Raw genomic sequence first — 21,494 nt, 5'->3', positions numbered from 1 at the left:
GAAAAAAAAATTTCAGTTGAGTAAAAAATAAAAAAATGAAAAATAAAAAAATGTAGAAACGGCCTCAGCGCTGAGACAATCGATGAATTCATTCTCTAATTCAAGTTATGGGGGGTTTACATATACATATACACAATATATAAACAGAGATATAAAATACAGTTTTAATATACAATTGATGTCGTAAGAAGGATAGATATCAAGCCAAAAATAAAGGAACCAGTCAAGTCTAGCTGACCTGGCACCATTTTTGTTTGACAAAATAGTGGTATATGCGGGAAGTCTTGGAAGGCTCGAGCTTGATGATTGAGCCAACCTTTTCTTGGTTCAGTACACCGCCAGAGTTGAGGAGTTCCTTGAACAAAAGCTCTTTGATGCAAAGGTAAGGTTTAGGATAGATTCTCAATTCTTGACATAATAGCTTTTCTCCATCAGAAAGTAGATTGTAGTCTGGAGCGTCAGATATGTCTAACGGATCTGCAGAGATGTTTCTTCTCTTCAACTTGCCATCCGTTGGCGTAGACATTCTAGAATGGGATCTGCCTGAGTTGAGGGTATGTCGTTCTTTGGATGAGATGTTTGGAGAAGATAGGGTTAATTTAGATACCCTTGACATCTTTTCCTTTTCGTAAAATTCACCATCTTCAAGTAGAGTAATGCCGTTTCGCCTCCAGTTCTGTAATTGCATGATCCTATTTCTAATTTTGAACTCGTTCATGATGTCGTCTGAGAATTCCTTGAAATCTGACGAGCTCATGATTCTTGCGAAAGGCTTAATCCTCGTATACAACTCCCGTTCTTCCTTTGAGCGTTTCTTGTCAATGGCGTTGTTGCTCTTGTAGTCCAGCAAGTCATCCTTCAACATCAACCTCTTACGTTCTGCTCTTAAAGACAACTTTTCGTTGTAAATTTGGAGAATCAACAATTTCAACTCCACGTCTTCTTCTGCCTCGTCGGTGTCAAAGACCATATCTTGGACAACTTTCTCTGCCTCGTCTTCTGCTTCCTCCTCAAATTCCAATCTCCCGGGCATGTACTTCTGGATGTGAGAGCACAAGGGCTGGGAAGTAAGGATCTTCTTCGGTGGAGGAAGCGGCATCTTTTTGCGGCCATCAAACCTCTGTCTTCTTCTCTTCAAGAACTCCGTGGTCGAAACCTCGGGGAAAGTCTGGTTTAGGTCTGGTAGAGGATAGTACGGCGAGTTCAGATAATACTTCTCGTAATGTTCACCCACCTCTTCCTTGGACCTGCCCTCGATGTAATCGGCAACATCCTGCCAATTGCCCACCCCTAGGGTCTGACACCCCTCTATGAGCAACAACTCCTCGTCTGCACCCCAGTCCTTGTCGAAAATGGGGTACTGGTGCTGCTCGATCACTCTGTAGTCGTGCCATGGCTGGTGTTTTCCGGAAACCTTACCTGCAGCAAAGCACGGCACACACAAGTCGTAGTCCTGACACTCTGCGCAACTTATGCGGATTCTCCTAGTACAATCCGACGAGCAAACATCGCAATGGAACTTCCCCATGTTCCAAACTGTCGGACGAAAGCACGGTTATATATTTTCTAATCGAACGGAAAAACCTGGGACAACTCCGAGATACTGAAAAAAAGTGGAACCAATCGACGCGTCGCTTTTATTCTCCGGTATTTCTCAATGCTCACTGCCCTACCGGTGGTCTCCAAGTACTGTGCTGCTGTGCCCGATGTCAGATAGCTGGCTTTGAACTGAGGCTGTTGCCTGGACGTCCTCTTAGAAACAGCGTTTCCTTTGAGCCCAATCGGAAGCATACATGCGACAAAGCCGAACCTGCGCAGCAGAAACGCCTTCTATTGTATGAAGGCCCGTGCGCAAGCCAGCGACAGAAGCGACGACGAGGAAATTGGTTAGACCCCGAACATAACGCCCTCGGAAGCGCCAGTTATCGGGGCTGGTGCCGGTTATTCGCGTGTGGAGAGCGGAAAAAAGGAGTAAAAGCAAAACACGTGACACATACAAAAATAAAAAATCTGCACACGTGCGTAGGATGAGGGCTTGAATTGACTAACCCTCACACAAAACACAGTCCCGGCCGGAATTTTTTTATTCTCGCTCTGGCGGGTTGGAGAGTGGCCACCGCTTGGGGGGCCGGTAGGGGGACTCAGGGAGGTTCACGCAGGAGCGAGTCTCTGGCAATGCACCGATATTTTCAATATTACAATTTGATCAGAAAGAGCAGACACACGTCGGTCAGAAGAGAGTACAGATATACTACAGAAATATCTCCAAAGACATCAGTAAACTTCAAAAATGGTATGTTTAGCTACCACAGAAAAGAGAACACGGAAACGGCAGCGATGCTACGAAGAAAGAAGTCGTCAACTTGGACCCCGGGATGAGAAATGAAAAATCAGCAGGAAAACAGCTCCACCTAGACAACAGAACTGGAATGAAGGACACTGGAACACACAAATCATAGAACGAGAGAAAGTGCAGCGAGCTGCTGTCGATACACACCGAACACCACCCACGAAAGGCAGAACGGCAGTCGGACAATTTGAGAATGCAAGAGCACCAAGTAGTAGCTTACATCTGAGGCAGCAGCTTAGCCCAACCCTGGAAAATCGCCCACACACTTCTTCTTATTGCACACGCCTCCCCAATAAAGCAAACGCAACCAGTTACTAACACTTTTTTTCCCATAATGGAACGAAACTTTTATTTTACAGGGTAGAGTTAGAACAAAGACCGTCAAGAGAGCCTCCAAGGTTTTAATCGAAAAATACTATCCAAAGTTAACTTTGGATTTCGAAACCAACAAGAGATTGACTTCTGAAATTGCAGAAATCCAATCCAAGAGACTCAGAAACAAGATTGCTGGTTACACCACCCACTTAATGAAGAGAATTCAAAAGGGTCCAGTCAGAGGTATCTCTTTCAAATTACAAGAAGAAGAAAGAGAAAGAAAGGATCAATATGTTCCATCTGTTTCTGCTTTAGACTTAGAAAAGACCAAGGGTGCTTTATATGTTGACGAAGACACTGATGCTATGATCAAGTCTTTAGGTTTCAAGGTTCCAACTAACATCACCAATGTCTACGCTGGTGGTGCTCAAAGAAGATTCAGAAAGTAAGGAAGCTGTGTATCGTAACAAACCTCTTCTCTCTGTTTAAATAAGTATTAATAAAATTTTACTCATCAATTAAAAGGTCCGATAAGCGTAGTATAGTAGTTGTTCACAATTCTGGTATCACAAATCTAAACAAATAAACTCTATATAAACACATGATTCTAATCAGCAAAGCCTGTTTTCCTGATCCTCTCAATCAGTCAATCTCATCTACAATCTTGCTGCAGTATTCTTTTAAGATCTCTGATCTTTTATTGACCTCCGTTCCGTATTTTTCGAGATTCAAAGCAAATGTGTCGAGGTTATCCTTCAAGAATTTTACTCTTTTGTCAAATTTCAGTCTAGCCAGGATCACCCGTTTCATCAAAGCGTCATATTCTTTGATAAAGCTGGTGCTTTGTTCGCTCCATTGATCGAAATTCATATGAACAAACTCAAAAAACTGCTTCTCGTTGTTATCTAGTTCTTCCTCTCTGCTCTTTTTCCCCATAATTTCGTAGTAGATTTCATCTTCTCCTTCCATATACTCATAAATTGGTTTATCGTCAACGATATACTTTGTAGGAGTTCTAGGTCTTTTGGTGGTATCCGGAACTGGCTCATCAGATCCATCTGTAGCATTGGTAGAGTTGAAGCTGTTCTCCTTATCATCTCTGCTATCGCTAATCTTTCTTCCAGAGTTATTAAAGATATTCAACTTCTGTTTCTTTGTAGACTCTACTTCATCTTCAAAAATTTTTCTTTTTTGCTTTATCTTCCTCTCCACACAAGGTGAAGAAATGAAGCTCAGATTATCACCACTATCACCTTGATCACTTGATTCTCTAAATTGAAGTCTTGAGATGTTATAGTTTCCCTTTTCTTTCATCAAATCTGCTACCATGTTATCGTTCTGATGTAAATGTTTCAAGCCTTGATCTAGCCCATTCTTGAATTCGTCAACTTCTGTATTACCCTTTGTTAGAAACGTCAAATTGGTTCCAGCAGTGTCAACTCTGCTATTGAAAGGACTGGAAAATTTGCTACTATCATCATTATGCATTGCATCAGTGAGCTCAGGAACATCGACCATGAATTCAAGAATCTTTTTATTACTTGCTACGTTTTTATGCAACTTTGGTTGTTTAGAGCTAGACCCTTTTTCGGAGTTAGAGCTCCCAACATTGCTACCCGAACTACTGCTGTGCTTGTGCTTGCTGTTCCTACCAGAACCTATTTGCTCCTGTTTGACAACAATTGGCGTTTTACCAATCGGAATTTTACTTTGCATTCTGTTAATGGAAGTAGAAGTTGCTGGCCTTGAACTACTTTTACATTCTCTACTAACTTTCAGCGGAGATGTCAGGCTCTTTTTCGTGGCGGAGCCGTTGATCCCCGGCTCCTGTTTGACCTTTATTTGGTCCATATTTAGCGGAGAGTTAATACTTGAATGGATAGAACCGATAACGCAATATTTTAAATGATCCTTCTTGAAAGTGGGTCCCTTCGGCGGAAAAGAATTTAAGAAAAGTGCACAATACTTTGCCCCCCAAACTTTTTTCAAGTAAAAAGATGAGCCGCTTTGAAAAAGCTATCTCTTTTTTTTTTCCTCCTATCCTGAAGATCCAAGTTTTTTTTCAATTACAATATTTGTCATTTTTATTTTGTAGCTAAACAGATACATAAGGTCATTCAAGATCAAAGCCTAGATAGTCATTTAAGATATCCGTTTGATTTTAACCATGACTTGACATCTTTTCCGTCTCTAGAAACCCAATTAGATTTACTCTTGATGGTTTCCAAAGATTGTGCTAAACCTTGATCAAAACCCTTGGTGTTCTTCGATTTGAAGAAGGCTTCCACTTCATGATATTTATCCATGCTGGTGAAACCAGACGTACAAATTTGGACGACTGAACCCAACATTGACAAACCTGGAGGTAACAACTTGTAAAGTTGATCCCATTCGGTTTTCAACCAGTTAAATAAGGCATCAATACCCACCTTGTGTGCTCTCATACCTTGCATTGGAATATATATATCTTGAGTTCTGACGGTTCCATCTAACAAGTGGGCCAAGACCTTGGAAAGAATTGCAGGGTTTTCAAACCTACCTAAAGATCTCAAAGCGGCGATCTTTTCATCAATCGATTGTGGTGAAGTGTAAATGCTCAAAAGTGAATGATATTCCTCTTCGCCGCCCTTAGAGGCAACAATGTTGAAGATTGTTGCTCTTATATTTGGGTTAATTGCTTCCTTTTCACCAGAGACGTATGCTTTGAAAGATTCCTTAGCGAACTTGATGGCCTTCTCATCACCAGAACCAATTGCAGCAGAAAAGAGTAAAGCCTTTAATCTTTGTTCTAAGACAGGTTCATCATCTTTGAAAGTCCACCCAGCTTCATGTGATTTTTCAGAAACCAAACTACTGGTGAAAGCCTTCAATGCATCAGTAGTTTCTTTGTCTTCAAAGATCCATGCTGCCTTCAATGCGGAGACTCTTGTGATGATTTCGTCCCACACGAAAAAGGAGGATTCTGATTTCCATCCTGATACCAATGACAATAAGTTGGAAGTCTTTGAGAATCCGGACACAGATAAGGCACCCGCATCAGCAACCAAACCGATCCTGTCTTCAACAGTAAGCTTTGAAGCGTCTTTTCCTAATGATTCCCATCTGCTATCCTCGTAACAGACTCTGTAAACACCATTCGAGTTCCCGTTGACTTTAAAGAATTCAGATGACTTTACTGGTAAAGCAGTACTTCTTTCATTCAAAACCAATGACTCATCTAAGCCCTTATCTGTTCTCAAACCAAGGAAAATAGGATAAATGGTTTGGTCATCTTCAGGCTTGACATCACCTGTGGTCAAGTATCTATGTTGGTTGACACTGACTTTATCGGTAGATTCTTCCACTGTAACCAATGGATAACCGACTTTTTTTGTCCAGACTTCCATAGTTGAAGCAACGTCCTTTCCTGACACTTCGGAAAGGGAGTCCCATAGATCTTCTGTTTTCGCATTTCCGTAGGAGTGCTTCTTCAAATAATTGGATACACCCTTAATAAACAGGTCTTCACCTAACCAGGTTGCCAACATTCTTAAAACAGAAGATCCCTTCTCGTAGGAAATGGCGTCAAAGATCTGGTTGATTTCGTCTGCTCTTTTCACAGGAACTTCAATAGGATGAGAAGATCTCAAACCGTCCAAGGTAAGAGCCGATTGTAAGGAGTCACCAACAAAATTCTCCCAGATCTTCCAGCTTTTTTCGAAATGATCACAGCATTTCCAGGACATGTAAGTGGCGAAACTTTCGTTCAACCATAGGGAGTCCCAGAAATCCATTGTACAGATGTTACCGAACCATTGATGTGCCAATTCGTGAGCAACGACTTCGGAGACTCTTAATTTCGTGTCAAGGGTAGATTTGGATTCGTCAAACAACAAATCCACCATACGGTAAGTGATTAACCCCCAGTTCTCCATTGCACCGGCAGAGAAGTCGTGGATACCGACCATGTCCATCTTTGGAAGAGGGTATTTGATGTCAAAGACCTTTTCGTAGTACTCCAAGGCCTTGGCAGCCAATTCACAAGAGTATCTACCCTTTTCTTCGTAGCCTGGGGTGGTGTAAACTCTAACAGGGATGTCTCTGAACTTGTAGTCCGACTCGACGTATTTCAAGTCACCGACAATGAAGGCAACCAAATAGGTGGACATCAAAGGCGTGGTGTTGAAGGTGACGGTTTTCTTTGTTTCCGAGACGTCCTTTTCAAATCTGACGTCCATGTTGGACAAATAGGTCAAATTTTTATCACCGGTCAAGGCGATGGTGAATTTGGCCTTCAAGTTTGGCTCATCGAAGGAGGGGAACGCCCTTCTACAATCGGTTGGCTCCATTTGGGTGGTGGCTAGGTACTTGGTTTCGCCGTTCTCCTCGTATGTGGATCTGTAGAAACCGGCCATCTTATCGTTCAACTCGCCGATAAACTTGATGTATAGCTTGAGGGAGGAATCGGCCTCGAATTGCTCGGCAAACTTGAACGTCGTTGTTTGGTCGTCGTCGTTGTAAGTGGTGTCTGTTGGCTTGAGAGTCTTGCCCGAGGCAGTGACGACATGGTAGTCAAGGAGCTCGAGGTCAAGGGTGTGCAAAGAGATGAAGTCGGACGCCTCTTTCACGTCCAAGTCGATTGTCACCTCACCGTTGAACTTGAAGGTGTCAAAGAGGGGCTCGAGGGAGAGGTAGTAGTGCTGGGGCTTGACGTTGGTTGGGAGGACCTGTCTGCCCGGGACGGCGGAGGAGGAATTGCACATGTTTGCTATGTGTTTTTCGAGAGAGTGTTGGTGGCGGCAACCGAAGGAGTGGTGCTGTCTATTTGGAACAACGAGGGGGGCAGGGCGCCCGTTATATGCTGCAGAGGCCGGTCTGGCATGTCCGTGTGTGAGGAGGGCAAGGGCTAATCTCTGAGGGAGTCCGTTTGGTGGCGAGGACGCTGCGGAATGGAGTTGTCGCGTCTGACCGGTGCGAGGCCGAGGACAAAGCCCCCAGGCTGCCGCATTGTGTGGGAGGACTCTGGTGCCGTTGCGGAGCAAGCCGACGACGGGTGGGCGTGTGGAAGCTGTGACGGTTGCGGACGTGACAGCGGCGGCTGTCCTGACGAACGGTTTCACGAACATGCTTTCCCTGGCGGATGCGGGAGGCCAGGGAGCAGTGAACAGTGAGCGGTGGCGGATGGTGAAGAAGCGTGCAGAAGGGGTGTATTTTTCAGATCCGCAGGCGACGAGCAGTCTGGCGGGCGAAGCGGCTCGCATAGATGGCGCAGGGCGGCTCGGGAGGGTGTTTGGTTAATGGGTTCTATCGCTATGTACAATTACACGGGAGCAGGGGCTAGCCGATTCTCTCGATGAGGTGGACGCCGGAGTCTGTTTCGACGACGTTGCTCATGTCGCCGACCTGGAGGGCGAAGCTGGCCTTTTCGAAGGAGGGCTGCATCTCGCCCTTGCCGAAGAAGCCGAGGTCGCCGCCCTTGACGTGGGAGCTGCAGTCGGAGTTGTCGACGGCGAGCTGGTCCAAGGTGGCGTCGCCCCGCTCGATCTCGTCCTTGTAGCTCTTCAACTTCTCGACGGCGGACTCCTTGGTGCGGGTGATGGTGTCCTCCTTCCAGGAGGAGGGCTTTCTCGAGTCCCTGTGCTTGATGAGCAAGTGTCTGACGCGGACCTTGGCTGGCCGGTGCAGCGCCCGGCCGAGGTACTGCTCGAGCTTCGCCGTGTCTGTACCGGGGGGCGCGTCCCACTGCGACTGCTCGGTCTCCTTGTTGAAGAAGTACTCCTGGTCGTGCGTCCGGGAGAGCCTTATGGTCCACTCGTCGGGGAGGCCTGTGTGCGGGTTTGTCTGCGGCGGGTTAGTATCCGAGGCGGGCGGGGCGGGGAGGGCGTGCTGTGCTCTACGTACCATCTTCTGTGTGCTGGCTGCGATGCGCTGTGCTGCTGGAGCCTGCTGTGTCGACGTGCCAGCACGTAGGCGTGGTATAATACGTGCTGGCACCGCAAGATAGCCCTGCGGCCCTGCGGAGGCGTTGCCTTGCGCTCGCCCCCGTGCTGCTGGCCGGGGCGAGAAAGCGTTCGCGCGCAGAAGGCGGCTCGTGGCGACATGAAAACGCTGGCTCCCGCTGCAACAGCTCCTGCCCCCGCCCCCGCTTCGCCACCGCCGCCGTCGCCACCACCATCACCGCCATCGCCACCACCAGCATGGGCGTCCGCGACGCCGAGAACAAGTACCAGGAGAAGCAGCGCCGCCGCCGCGGCTTGCAGAAGACCCGCTTCTACTGCCAGGTGTGCGCCCGCCAATGTCTCGACGAGAACGGCTTCAGCTGCCACGTCAAGTCGGACGTGCACATGCGCAACCTCCGCAAACAGCTCGCCGGCAACGAGCCCGGCGGCGGCGGCGCCACCGCCGCCGCCGCCCTCATCGCCCGCTACTCGGACCAGTTTGCCGCCGCCTTCCTCGCCCTGCTCCGGCGCACCCACGGCGACAAGCCCGTCGCCCTCAACCGCTTCTACCAGGAGTACATCCGCGACCGCGACCACGTCCACCTCAACTCCACCCGCTGGCGCAGCGTCACCGCCGCCGCCCGCCACCTCCATGCCGCGGGCCGCTGCCGGCTCATCGCCCTCGACCCCGCAGCCGACCACACCGACCCGCCCGCGGGCCCGCCCGCCGCCGACAAGTTTCTCATCGCCAGCGTCCCCGCGAAGCGGCCCCCGGCGGCGCCGGCCCACGACGACACCCCCGTGGACGTGCCCCTCGCCTTCTTTGGCGACGACGACGACGACCAAGACGCCCCCCGCGCCGACAACGACGCCCGCACGAGCCGCCTCGACGCCCTGGTCAGCGCCGCCCAGCAGCGAGCTGCTGCAGCGCCCGTGCCCTGGCTCGCCGCCCCCCTGCCGCCGCTGCCGCCGCCGCCGCCGCCGCCCCGCTCGCAGGCAGAAAAAAGCTCGCGTTCTCCCTCAACAAACGGAAACGAAGCTCAAACCCCCCCCGGCCCCCTGGCTAGCTCCCCCTGTGTATCCCCCCGCCAACCGTCTGCCCCCCGAACAAGGCGCCGCGAGCGTGTCTGCCGCGCGCCGTATTGACATTTGCCCGCTTTCGGCCCGTCAGAGCGCCGTCGCGGCGCGTCGCGCCCGTTTTGTGTCTGGTGGGCGCCCGTTGCGGAGACGTGATGGGGCCCTAGGCGAGTGCAGTGTTTACATATATGTGGGCAGACACGGTGGCAGCGTGTCGCAATTAGACTGTTTTCGTATGTGTAATTGGGATCCGGTGCTGCGAGGGCCAGGAGGTAAACAGCGCAGACGTCGAGGCCGGGGAGACAGGTAAACACAGGCAGACACATAAAACAGGAGGTGTCTCCGGTGTGGTGAGCAGAGGTCGTCTGCACGTCTGCGGTGGGGGTGTGTGGGTGTGGTGTTGGAGTGTCGTTCTGCAACCGTGCCTCCGATGTCGACCGCCGCCAGCGTCACCGAAACGCCTCTCAAACACACCGCACAGGGCGCCGTGTCCCTCCCTCCGCTCTCGTCTATCCTGCTGTCGCCAGCAGAGTCCTCGCTGCGCAACTCGCTGATCCACGAGTCCACGCCGCAGAGACACAAGGTCCCGCTGCTGCCGGCCAGAGCCAAGCCCAACATCTTCAACACGGGCGGCGCCAAGCCCCCACACAGCAGCAGGGCGTTCTCGCTGCCGTCGATCGAGTCCCTGACCGCCAGCCCTACGCTCAAGAAGTCCCTCTCGTGCTCCGCCTCGCTGCCCCTGCCCACCCCGTACCACGACTCCTTCTACAACAAGTCGTTTGTGCCGGCCACGCCGCTCACACACAAGCTGCCGCTCGCACCCATCCTCAACCAGTCCACCCCGCTGCATCTCTCCCGCAGCCGGACAAACACAAGCATCTTCCCCGTCCTCTCCAAACAGAGAAACGCCAATGTCTCGCTCACCTCCGACAACAACGAGTCCAGCTTCTGCGCCTCCACCCCGTTCAAGTCGACGCTCAACACCTCCTCCCTCTCCTCCGGCAGTGAGAACATCTTCTCCTCGAAAAACATCATCAACAGCAGCACGCTCAAGTCGGACCTTTCCATCAAGCTCCAAGACAAGACCCCCGGCTCTGTTTCCAAGAAGAGAAAGGCCTCCCTCGACGAAAGCAAGAGCTTCGCCTTCATCTCCCACTCCCAGGAAACTTTCCTTTCCAACGAGCCGAATATCGACAACGCCAGACTCGCACGGAGAAAGAGAAGAAGAACCTCACCAACGGAGTTGGCCATCCTGAAAGAGGAATTCAAGAAGGGCACCACTCCCAACAAGCAGAGAAGAATCCTCATTGCGAAAAGAGTCGACATGACAGAGAAGGCTGTCCAGATCTGGTTCCAGAACAAAAGGCAAGCCATGCGGAAGATTCAGAATCAAAATAGCAAAGAGTTTGTTGTCGAGATCAACAGCAAGAAAAGCCCAGATACCTCCGACGATGAAGACATGAATGAAGACGAAGATGCCGAAAACGACAATGACAATGATAATGACAACAATAACGATAACGATAACGGCAACGACAACGACAACGATGAGCATGAAAACGAAGCGCTTCTGAGTGTATCCAACAAGTTGAAAACCTACACAGAAGCAGAATTGAAGATCGCCAGCGAAAGTGGCATTTACAGTGATGATTCCAGTGTCGACTCAAAGCAGTTGAACTTGCTTGAAGAAAACAAGGAGAATATCGACCCAGACGTCAAATCTCCAAGCAAGGTTGGCTCCGTAATGTCGCTTCCACCCAGGGGGATCTTCTCTTCTCCTCTTTCTTCTACAAAGTCTGGTAAAAAGATGGTACTCACAGACATAACCAACCAACAAGCCGGCCAGACTTTCAAGTTCAAATCCACAAATTTCGGATTGATCTCCCACAATGCAATTACCTCAAGAAGACAAAAGCCTACAATGAAGTTAAAACTTAAGTCGGGATTTGCCAACTCCAGCAAGCCCAACGAATTTAAACATCAAGGCTTGGTGATCTTAAAGGATGCCACCAATCATTCTAATACCAAATCCGAAATCAAATTAAAAGTTCACGCTGCACCACAACTGAAGTCGGAGAACTAACTCATTTCATGCATTATTCGTTATTTTTTGTTTTTCGTACCTTTACATTTACATTTACATTTTTCAGCATTTTATACTACACTGCAGGATATTCATATTTTTGTTTGGTATATTGACAGTACACAGGGCCCAGATTTTTATAAAAAAACTATTTAACATTTTAATTGTATACTAGGAAACACTTTACTCATTTATCTAACCACTTCCGCTCAGAATCGCATGGAGGAGTTCCCATACATTTGCAATGAGGAATGCTCAAGGAAAGTAGAAAAAGACAAATCATTTGTTAGTTTATTATATTTGTATTTTAATAATTATAACTATAATACTATATTATAAAGGGGATGGGAGGGGCGAGTTTTCAGAAAACAAACCTTGACTAGAGCAGCACTATTAGATGGATTTACCCTTTCTACCAGTGGTCTTGGTGTGTTGACCTCTAACTCTTAAGTGCCAAGAGTGTCTTAAACCTCTGTGAGCTCTCATCTTCTTTAATCTTTCCAAGTCATCTCTCAACTTGGATTCCAAGTTGTTGGCTAAGACGTGGTGGTCCTTACCGTCGACAACATCCTTTTGTCTGTTCAAGAACCATGCTGGGATCTTATATTGGGTTGGGTTTTGCATGATGGTGACAATTCTTTCCAATTCTTCTTGGGTCAACTCACCAGCTCTCTTAGAAAGATCAACATCAGCCTTCTTACAGACCAAGTTGGCGTATCTTCTACCGACACCTCTAATGGTGGTCAAGGCGTACATAACCTTGATTCTACCATCGACGTTGGTGTTTAACAAACTGTAATAAAAAATGACAATAAGGGAGGTGGAATGTTAGTATATTTGCATTTGTTGTCGTTGTAGGGGTGAACATAATACAAGCAGGAGCATAGGTGATGGCGTGGGGATGTGTATGATAAGTGATTGTAGTGATTGTCGACTCTCTGGCTTCTGGAGAGTATCTCCGTCTGGAAAATCCGTCACTTATTTCATCGATACATGAAATTTCATTCTTTCATAATTTCTCAATAAACGACTCTATTTCACTGCACTTGACAACACCCTTCTTCTCTATGGCCCAGACGTGTGTCTGTTTCTCTATTTCATTCGCCCATATTCATTCGTTGGTTTCAAACTGAAAATCTTCAAGGGGAGGATGTACATACCGCAAGATGTGTTGGAATGAACCTGATTCGTGGACAACTAAACCCATTTTGTTGTTTATTGATGTTTGTTAATAGAATCCTATCAAAAAGCCAGACTTAATCCGAACCTCAAACTGTCTGTGTATCGTGTATCTTCAACAGGTTTGAAAAAACTTCGACACTATGCCCTATTCACTCCCTACAATCGTCGCACCAGGCGTGGAGTGAGAGAGAGCGGGACTACGGTAGGTATGCTGCTGTTTTTCCTCCTCCGTTCCTTTGGTAATTCGCGAGCAAGGCCTGAGTTTCCCAAAACGGCAGTTGTTGGGACTGAAAATAGTGAGGAAAAAGGCCGCGATAGTGCGGTGCGCGGGTGTGGTTGTGTAAGCGGCCAAAGGCAACAACATTAAAACCCTTGATCCAAGCACGTGCGTAGATATTGAGGGTTCATATTTCTTAGGCTCAATACATCTTTGTGATCTACGAGATGATCGATGTCGAAAACAATGGATTTATTCGTATAATGGTTTATCTACATGAGTTGGAAAGTGTATACAAGCTCTCGTGGAAGGAGGACTGGCTAATTCTCGGAGCACCCCAGCAATCAGGCGTCAAAGTCCACGAATTTCGTGTACTTGGCAGCAAAGTAATCGAAGGCGGCCTTCTCGACGTAGATTTTATGAGCCTTCAAGAGGTCTCTCACTTCAACCTCCTCCTTCTGCAACACCCGGAGCTTGTTGCTTGGGTATCTGAGGACGGCCTCTCTCAAGTTCGAGACCTTGAAGTAGTCGTCGGCAATGAAAAGCACGTTGAGCTTGTCGAGCTCGTGCGATTTCACGAACTTGGAGATGGCGACCGACTCTGTTGTCGGGATCTCCAAGTCGTAGGAGTCGCCAGCCTTGACCGTGTCCTTGGTGGAGAGCTTTTCCTCGTATTTGCCGACAAAGGCCTCGTCCTGGCCGATGACAAAGAGCTTGCCTTTTCTGTATGCGTCACTGAGGGCGACTCTGTATGCGAGGTGGTAGGTTTTGCTGGGCAAGTCGGAGGACATGTCGTTTGGGGCGGTTCTGGCCATCGCGTAGGCACCTCTGTCTCTGATCGGGGAGTTGGCGTCACCCACTCTGGCTCTACCGGTACCTTTCTGCTTGAACAACTTCTTTCTGGAGAACTTGTGTTCGGATCTGCCGGGCGGGTTGGACGCCCCGACTCTTCTGTTGTCGAGCTCCATCACGACCGCCAACCAGAGGATGTCTCTTCTGAGCGGCGCGTTGATCAGCCTGTTGTGCACGGGGAAGATGGAGTGTGGTTCCAGCGAGGGGAAGGATCTGAGCGTGGCAATGCTGAACTCCGACGGCTTGGCTGCGTTCGGCAACACCTCCGTGCTGGCCGTGCTGCTGCTGGCACCTGCCGTGGCCGTCGCCGTGGTGGCTGTGGCCGTCGCAGTGGCCGTGGCAAGATTCCTGCTGAGCAGCAGAGCGGAAGACTTGCCTATGCTGGAGCGTACTATCCCTAACATCCTTGGTCGTCGTGCTGGATCCTGTGCTCTACCCAGAACCAAACACAGCTCTCCGCCTCTTGTGCTAGGTGTGGCCATTCTCTACAACATCTTTTTTTTCCAATTCATGTCCACGCTCTGACGAAACTGCCTTTTTCCTCTCGCGGGAAGGTGGGGTGGAAACGGAATTTGCCCATCGACGCGTCGATGCCTGCTCCCGGGCCCCGCCGCCCGGGACTACCCCGTCTTGCCTCTACGTGTCTCTACACTGCTACACTGCCACACTGGCCCTCCGGATAAGCCGGTGAGGGGGGACTCGCTACGGCCCCTGCTTGGCAGCGACGTGGGCCACCATGCAGGACAGACTGCAATATAGGGTCCCTGCCGGCCCAACACGGGTAGACCCGTACACGTGCCCCCGGCAGGCACTACGCGGCCGTCCCAGAAAGGAAAACGAGGAAGCAAAATGTTCCTTGACCCCGCTGGGCATTGATAAGACCACAATAGGCGCCAGCACGGGCAGTCGGGGCGTGCTGTGGCCAGCCAGAACAACAATAATGGCTCGGATGCTAGCGTCGATGAGCAGCAGCAGCAGCAGCAGTAGCGGGAAGAGGGCGGGGACGCCCCATCTGCGCCAAATGCTCCACAGGCGGGGGCACCCGAGGGGACTAATTGCAGCTGGCAGGGCCTTTATCGGCGACTCGAGGGCGCCAGGGCGTTTCCAGGGCACCCGGTTATCGCAGTAGGAGTGTGTAGGAGTGTGTAGGCAGCGGCGTAGCAGGGGTGAGCAGGCGCCGGCCTGGCAGTAGCGGGTGTTGGTATTTATAGGCTCTCTTCTCTCCACGCGCAACGCAGCGGTGGCGACAAGGAGCAGAGGACGGGCTGGGCCGAGTCCGTTTTCATCCACGGGTGCCCGATCTGTTTGTCGGTTTGTCTGTCCGCACGCCTCGCAGCCCCCTATCTGCCACCGTACCGTGTCCAGCTACACATACCCATCCCGTGCACTCCCTTCCGCCGCCTCCGCCACAAGCACAGGAAGCGAGATCTGTGTGAAGAGCCCAGCCAAGCCAAGCCAGAAAGCGAGGAAACAGGAGCAGCGACAGAGAGAAGCAGCAGAGAGCCGAAAGAACGAACAAACGATCGAACAGACGATCGAACGACATAGGAAGGCCAGCGAAGCAGGGAACACAGAGCCCCCACCGGTCGTAGACTACCATCTACTCACCCCATATCCCCCACAGGCGTCTGACAGTTTCATGAGTCGGGCTGACGTTCTTTTTACCTGCCTTTGATGTCCAAAAACTTAATTTCCAGCACCCCAAGTCCCGGAACCTGCAAAAATGTTGCACAATAACAACGGCACTGCCAATAGCACAGGCACCGGCGCTGTCTCCGGCACCGGCAACCCTCTCCAACGCCACGAGAGCCGAAAGTCCCAGTCCAGGCGAAGCTCGTACACGCAGCAGGCCAGAGCCAGCAAAAGACGAAAATCGTCCATCCAAATGTCAGAGCCCTCGGACAACCAGAAATTTCTCCCCGCTGAGTACATCCACTGCGACAAGATGGAGTTGATCACCATTATCTCGAGAATGTTGTCCTCCATCGTGTCCATCAACGATTCGAGAACGTCTTTGGACGTCCATTACCTCAACAGTGCAAGCCTCACAAGATTCCACTCCCGGTCGCCTCCCCACATATCCATTTACAGCTACCTCGTCCGACTTTCTCACTACTCGTCCCTCGAAAACTGCGTCTTGATAGCGACGGTCTACTATATAGACCTCTTGACCATCAAATACCCGTCCTTTGCGCTCAACTCTTTGACCGTCCATCGTTTCCTGTTGACCGCCACCACTATCGCCTCAAAGGCGCTCTGCGACTTCTTCTGCTCCAATAATCATTACGCCAAAGTGGGCGGTGTCAACATCATAGAGTTGAACCTCTTGGAGGTTGAGTTTCTCAAGTGGGTCAACTACAGAGTCATTCCTCGAGACTTCAACTACGACTCCGTGTGCGAAAGGAAGAACTCGGCGGGCGCCGTCGAAGTAAACCAAGTTAACTCCCTCAAATTTGGCATTTCCACTGCTGAAGAAATCTTGAGTCTATACTACGAAAAAATGATAGGCTTGGTCGGCGGTGGCAACTTGGATGCCAACGGAGCCGACAAAAGCATAATACAAGTAGGTCACAACGACGATCAGATTTATCGCCTCGAGGTACCGGACGATCTGGCGTCCCTCATGTCTTCTTCCTCCTCCTCTTCTTCTTCACTGTCGAGCAACGAGACTGAAGATGATGAAGGTAGTTCAGCATATAAAGGCGGAGAGCCTCTCAACACCCATCCCGAGGCAGGGAAAGCCTCACATAAAAGCGAGAAAGCTCCTGCCACCACCAAACCCGTCGTTGGGAGCAATGGCTCTAGGAAGAACAGTCTCAACATCCTGATCTCTCCATCAGCCGCTAGCACTCCTACTACTACGAATTCCGCTGCTATGGGGGCTAACAACCGTCTCTCTCGTCCAACTTTAAACACCACCGTCCCAAACGACCTTCAGGTGAACTCCCCGGTTGACACTTTACAGCTCAATTCTAGGATTCCAAGCACAGCTAATATCGTAACTGCACAAATGAAGAGCAATACTTCGCCGACTTTCTTGCAATCTCCGGGGATCTCAACGTACTCCCCCGTCTAGCTCAAGCTCAGGGCCGTCTGGACCTGTGTGCCTGGTAGACTGCACATAGTACTAGCCAACTTTTATACATGTCTTCGTCGTTATCTTTACTCACTTTATTGTTAATACTAAACCACATTGGTTCCATCTGACCCCACATAGTCTGGACCCCTTTTACCCCTTTTGTGTCGCTGTAGGCTATTTTCTCCTTCTCGGTTTTTATCTGCGGAGTAGCGTAGCGCCCTGTCTATCTGGGAAAGATCCTGTCCGGGGAAACTGGCCGCCCCCGAAACGGTGTTGGATAAATACCTGTGAAGGAATCTCATCTGAAGGCTCTTCTTACTCAACCATGCTCTGATTGCCACTGCTGACAATGAAAAGATTGAGAAATACAGGCTATTATCGATGACTTACACTACGCCAGATCAACTCATTGCCGAACTGACCACTAACGGATACAAACAGGTCTCGGAGTTGCTCAACACTAGCAACAAGAACTTGTTCATCGGGCCAAACAACCTCTTGGACGAAGACAAGATTGAGTCCGCCAGGATCTTCACAAAACCAATATACACAAAAGATCAGTTAGATTTGGTCTACCCACGTGATGAGCTCAATCCAAATACATGGGAGCATTTAACATGCGTTCAGATACTAGACCAACATACTGTTCTCCGTACTACAGAAAACACAAGATCTTCTTCTCCGATCTCTAACCACATGATTGGGGTGTTCAAACTCGGAAGGAACTTGACATCGCATATGCACATAGTTCACGGCGGAGCCATTGCTGCAATCATCGACGAGTATTTTGTAAAAGTGGTCTTTCCCCTCACTCCTGACTCCTTTGCGGTAACTGCGAACCTCAACATCAATTACATGCGTCCTGTCAAGTTCCAGGAGCACGAACGCACGATTGACGTCATTTTAGACTGCTTCGTGGTTGAAGCAACGAAGGGCCGTAAATTCACTGTAAAAGGAGCTTTGGAGGATTTGCAAGGGAGGAAATTTTGTGTAGGAGAGCTTCTTGTCGTTGTTCCAAAGGAGCAGCTTTGATTGCTTAGTAAAGGTGGGATCCCTGTCGGTTTTACACACACTATGCTGCACTACTTCTCCGAGAAGCCGATAGATATTTGTCTCCTTACTTTTCCTCAGATTTTTTTTTATTTTATTTTATTTTAATTTAATTATCTTTTTTAGATGCCTTCAAATTTGTAAAAGGAGTTCCTCGTAATTGTGAAACCTGGGGAGGTGACTTGAGTAACTATTGTTTCTTTCTATAGTTTCACCTCTCAAGAACAAATGAACAGGTTTAGAACAAGCCTCTACATCTGATTTTCTATAGCATGTTCCAAGGCCTACTTCGGCATACCAATTGTGCGATCTACAACAGGAGTTACCAGCCCTTAAGTCGAAAGTTTATATCAGCAGTAAGACTTCCCAGATACAATGCAAGCAGATTCAACAGCGTGAATCTAAAACGAAGCATAAGCTTTATGCGATATACTCACACCCAAAGGGGCACACTTTTCAGTGTATCTACAATCAGACCTTCATTACCAAGGCTAACAAGCCAGTTGGTAACATGTTCTCGGAAACACTTCTCGTTCAAACCAGGAAAAAGAATTGCACTATGGATGGAAAGTCTGGAGAGGTTGTGGTTGAAAATAAAGTGGGTTTTGATTCGTTCGAAAAGACCTTTTAACCTTGAAGACATCAGTGCATTTATATCGTGGTTACTGACGGGGAATATCGTGTTGTTTCTAATTGGAACAACTACATTTTTCTCATTGGTTTTGATGACAGTAAATAAGTTGACCGACAGGGATGTTGTTGCCGAATGGTTGGGAAAGTTGATAACCAAAAACACAAACCTAACGGTCTCTTTTGAAAATGCCATTGTGCCCGACTGGAACTACGGAACCATTCAGTTGAAGAATTGTGTTGTAAGTAGACGACCAAAAGTAGTCAAAGTTATTGAACGAGTCGAGAAAAGTATTGACGGGAAAATTTTGAGCTCCACCTTTGAAGAGGCTCTTGACGACGGAAACTACACGCAGTTTGATTTAACTATAGGCGAGATCAATGTCTCATTGAGCTTCTGGAGGTGGATTAGCGGGAAGGGGTTTATCGATACTGCATCATTCAAATGTATACGAGGGATAGTTGACCGGACCCATGTTGTGTGGAAAAAAAATGACGATCCTAGAAACTACAAGAATTTCTATAAACCTGGGGATTGGGAGATTGAAAACTTCAAGATTGAGGATGTTTTACTCACTATATATCACCCAAATGGGTTCAGACCATGCCAACTCTCCATTTACAACGCTGATTTGGACATTTTCAGGAAAAACTGGTTAATGTTGGACGTGATGACATGCAATCACTTGAGCGGATGCTATGACGGATCGTTGTTCACGGTGAACAAGATTTCCAACTTCGACACGTTCAAGGAGGAGAGTAAGATCGATACGTTGGTGAACAAAAAATTGGGCCGGAAGCAGTTTTCGGAAATACCGTTCAGCAGCAACAGTTTCCAAAAAATTACTAGGTTCAGAATCGATAACTTGAAAATCGAGCACTTGAACAAGGGGATGTCTGGTCCATTCGGATGGATCAATAACGGTACGGTTGATATAATTGCAGATATCATGGTCTTGGAGGAGAACATTTCCCTAAACGATATTTTGTTAGCAGAAGGTTTGAACCACTTCAGCAACCAGTTCTTGTACAACAAAAACCAAATGGAGAAGAAGACGAAAACCATTGATAGAGCCAGCGAAGACTTTGCAGAGAGCAGTCAAGTTCCTAAACACACTAATGAGAGTAGCGTCGTGAGCGGGGTAGGGAAGGAGCACCTGGGCATGAACAAGAACACGAACGAGGAGAAAATGATCAACTTGAACAACCTGTTCATTTGCGATTTCTACCTCCGACTGAAAAACCCAAAGGCGCAGGTCCCGCTCTTCACCAACGACCTTTCCTACATCAACAACGCTGCCATCCGCCCCATTGTCGGGTACATCAACAACAATAAGACGTTCATTCCTATCCGAGGACGTATCTACAAGGACCTCACGGACTTCGACGGCTCGTGGACGTTCTACGACTCTCTTTTCATGGACGACCTCTCCGAGGGCGTGTACAAGAGCTTCTACGAGTACGTTGCCGACGAGAAGCTCAGAAACGAGAGGTTGCGCAAAGTCGGCTTCTGGTCTTTGCAGTTCATGCTCCAGTTCATTCTCTGGAGCGTGACCACACTAAACGGATGACAGCGAACACCAACCCTGTCTGCCGCCCTGTTTATATTCTCCGTATCTGTGTAGTAAGATCTTGTAAATTACGCATGTACTTACAGCCTCCGCCGCAGTTTCAGCCTGCGTTGATCATTATACGGTGCTCTAACAGGCTTTACGCTTGCTTGAGACGGAAGGGGAGGGAACCCGTCGCAACCTATTGTCTGTAGCCGACGTCCACTAGTGTTCTCGGCCCACACGCAAGCTTCTGTCCTAAATCCACTGCCCGCCGCCCCCTTCCAACGCCCCTAGCGTCCGCCGTGCATATGCGTTCCTGCTAAAGGGTTCTACAACAGCATGAATGTGGGCAGAGCGGGCTACCCCTCCCGACGCAGGTTCGCAAACAGTACCGCTGGGCTGCTTGTGTTGTCCAGACCGGCCCCGGTCAGAGCAGAAACCGAAGACAATAGGACGGAAAACCGACTGCGCCCGGCCTTCCTGCCGCGGCGGAAACCATCGAACCACTACAACCGGTCAGCCTGCTAGGGGGATCCTAAAACTGATCCTGAACGGCAGATCAAACGGTTTTCGAGGAAACAGCACGGCGTCCGAAGTGTGCAGCAGCAGTAGCAGTAGCAGTGGTTGCATCAGCAACGGGTCAAACAGCTGGGACAAATGCTGCAGCGGGACAACCCGGGCAGAAGCACCGAAACGGAAAGGTAAGAGCAGCGTTTGACTCCGGTCTTATGCCGTACCTGTGCAAGGACCGGGCCATCGGCAGCAGTGCAACTCTGAATATGTTGCGGCGGCTGTTCCTACAGAAACTGCTCCGTGTCCTCAGGATCTTCTGTCCTGCCATTCTGGATCTCTCTGTGCGTGCCGCAGCAGCATCGGCGTCGGCGAGATCCAGCAGATTGTGTATCTCGTATATTATGCATCACATCGTTACCCTATTGGCACGCACAGGCACGCAAGGGGGGTCTGTGGCTTGGGAACTGCCTGCCTGCCTGCCCTCGTAAGATACCTGAAGGCGTAAAAAAAAGGGGGGTACCTGGAAAGTGGCTGTTACGCCTAGCTTTTTTCAAAGACCAGACCACTCTCGTCAAGCCTGTGTGACGCCTGTTCTTCTGCACTACCGGGATACTGCTGTGTGGAAAAAATTTTGCTCCTATCTACAACAACGGGATTACCAAAGATCGTCTAACG

General features: G+C 49.1%; 12 protein-coding genes across 12 annotated transcripts; 5 read left to right on the top strand and 7 right to left on the bottom strand.

Moving 5' to 3' along the window:
- Positions 1 to 93: 93 nt before the first annotated feature.
- PICMEDRAFT_14695 (hypothetical protein) lies at positions 94 to 1,839 on the bottom strand. Its single transcript, XM_019160488.1, has one exon. The coding sequence runs from the start codon at positions 1,526 to 1,528 to the stop codon at positions 230 to 232; it is 1,299 nt and encodes a 432-aa protein (XP_019020341.1). The 5' UTR covers positions 1,529 to 1,839; the 3' UTR covers positions 94 to 229.
- A 50-nt stretch (positions 1,840 to 1,889) lies between these two features.
- On the top strand, positions 1,890 to 3,286 carry PICMEDRAFT_14694 (hypothetical protein). The gene is made up of 2 exons (XM_019160487.1): positions 1,890 to 2,293; positions 2,710 to 3,286. Exons 1-2 carry the CDS (start codon positions 2,291 to 2,293, stop codon positions 3,112 to 3,114), a joined length of 408 nt encoding a protein of 135 aa, XP_019020340.1. The 5' UTR covers positions 1,890 to 2,290; the 3' UTR covers positions 3,115 to 3,286.
- Positions 3,287 to 3,307: 21 nt separating this feature from the next.
- Positions 3,308 to 4,516, bottom strand: PICMEDRAFT_70784 (hypothetical protein; the record flags this gene model as incomplete). The annotated part of the gene is made up of 1 exon (XM_019163739.1): positions 3,308 to 4,516. The coding sequence occupies one exon, from the start codon at positions 4,514 to 4,516 to the stop codon at positions 3,308 to 3,310; it is 1,209 nt and encodes a 402-aa protein (XP_019020339.1).
- A 287-nt stretch (positions 4,517 to 4,803) lies between these two features.
- PICMEDRAFT_28719 (hypothetical protein) lies at positions 4,804 to 7,407 on the bottom strand (the record flags this gene model as incomplete). Its single annotated transcript, XM_019162552.1, has 1 exon — positions 4,804 to 7,407. The coding sequence occupies one exon, from the start codon at positions 7,405 to 7,407 to the stop codon at positions 4,804 to 4,806; it is 2,604 nt and encodes an 867-aa protein (XP_019020338.1).
- A 574-nt stretch (positions 7,408 to 7,981) lies between these two features.
- On the bottom strand, positions 7,982 to 8,548 carry PICMEDRAFT_70782 (hypothetical protein; the record flags this gene model as incomplete). The annotated part of the gene is made up of 1 exon (XM_019163738.1): positions 7,982 to 8,548. The coding sequence occupies one exon, from the start codon at positions 8,546 to 8,548 to the stop codon at positions 7,982 to 7,984; it is 567 nt and encodes a 188-aa protein (XP_019020337.1).
- A 317-nt stretch (positions 8,549 to 8,865) lies between these two features.
- Positions 8,866 to 9,258, top strand: PICMEDRAFT_25598 (hypothetical protein; the record flags this gene model as incomplete). The annotated part of the gene is made up of 1 exon (XM_019162404.1): positions 8,866 to 9,258. A coding segment is annotated over one exon (393 nt), but the record flags the coding sequence as incomplete, so codon positions are not given.
- Positions 9,259 to 9,701: 443 nt separating this feature from the next.
- PICMEDRAFT_14690 (hypothetical protein) lies at positions 9,702 to 11,946 on the top strand. Its single transcript, XM_019160486.1, has one exon. It carries the CDS (start codon positions 10,091 to 10,093, stop codon positions 11,741 to 11,743), a length of 1,653 nt encoding a protein of 550 aa, XP_019020335.1. The 5' UTR covers positions 9,702 to 10,090; the 3' UTR covers positions 11,744 to 11,946.
- A 77-nt stretch (positions 11,947 to 12,023) lies between these two features.
- Positions 12,024 to 13,059, bottom strand: PICMEDRAFT_14688 (hypothetical protein). The gene is made up of 2 exons (XM_019160485.1): positions 12,904 to 13,059; positions 12,024 to 12,536 (listed from the first exon to the last, which is right to left on the bottom strand). Exons 1-2 carry the CDS (start codon positions 12,948 to 12,950, stop codon positions 12,137 to 12,139), a joined length of 447 nt encoding a protein of 148 aa, XP_019020334.1. The 5' UTR covers positions 12,951 to 13,059; the 3' UTR covers positions 12,024 to 12,136.
- A 427-nt stretch (positions 13,060 to 13,486) lies between these two features.
- On the bottom strand, positions 13,487 to 14,398 carry PICMEDRAFT_70779 (hypothetical protein; the record flags this gene model as incomplete). Its single annotated transcript, XM_019163737.1, has 1 exon — positions 13,487 to 14,398. The coding sequence occupies one exon, from the start codon at positions 14,396 to 14,398 to the stop codon at positions 13,487 to 13,489; it is 912 nt and encodes a 303-aa protein (XP_019020333.1).
- An 801-nt stretch (positions 14,399 to 15,199) lies between these two features.
- Positions 15,200 to 15,738, bottom strand: PICMEDRAFT_97536 (hypothetical protein). Its single transcript, XM_019165132.1, has one exon. The coding sequence runs from the start codon at positions 15,592 to 15,594 to the stop codon at positions 15,277 to 15,279; it is 318 nt and encodes a 105-aa protein (XP_019020332.1). The 5' UTR covers positions 15,595 to 15,738; the 3' UTR covers positions 15,200 to 15,276.
- PICMEDRAFT_70778 (hypothetical protein) lies at positions 15,718 to 18,105 on the top strand (the record flags this gene model as incomplete). Its single annotated transcript, XM_019163736.1, has 2 exons — positions 15,718 to 17,054; positions 17,382 to 18,105. 2 exons carry the CDS (start codon positions 15,718 to 15,720, stop codon positions 18,103 to 18,105), a joined length of 2,061 nt encoding a protein of 686 aa, XP_019020331.1.
- Positions 18,106 to 18,686: 581 nt separating this feature from the next.
- Positions 18,687 to 20,324, top strand: PICMEDRAFT_29430 (hypothetical protein; the record flags this gene model as incomplete). The annotated part of the gene is made up of 2 exons (XM_019162593.1): positions 18,687 to 19,752; positions 19,900 to 20,324. The coding sequence occupies 2 exons, from the start codon at positions 18,687 to 18,689 to the stop codon at positions 20,322 to 20,324; spliced, it is 1,491 nt and encodes a 496-aa protein (XP_019020330.1).
- Positions 20,325 to 21,494: the final 1,170 nt, after the last annotated feature.

Source organism: Pichia membranifaciens (assembly GCF_001661235.1).
Source record: "Pichia membranifaciens NRRL Y-2026 unplaced genomic scaffold PICMEscaffold_1, whole genome shotgun sequence".
Classification (NCBI taxonomy): Eukaryota; Fungi; Ascomycota; class Pichiomycetes; order Pichiales; family Pichiaceae; genus Pichia; species Pichia membranifaciens.
This window is presented reverse-complemented; position numbering and strand designations above follow the sequence as displayed.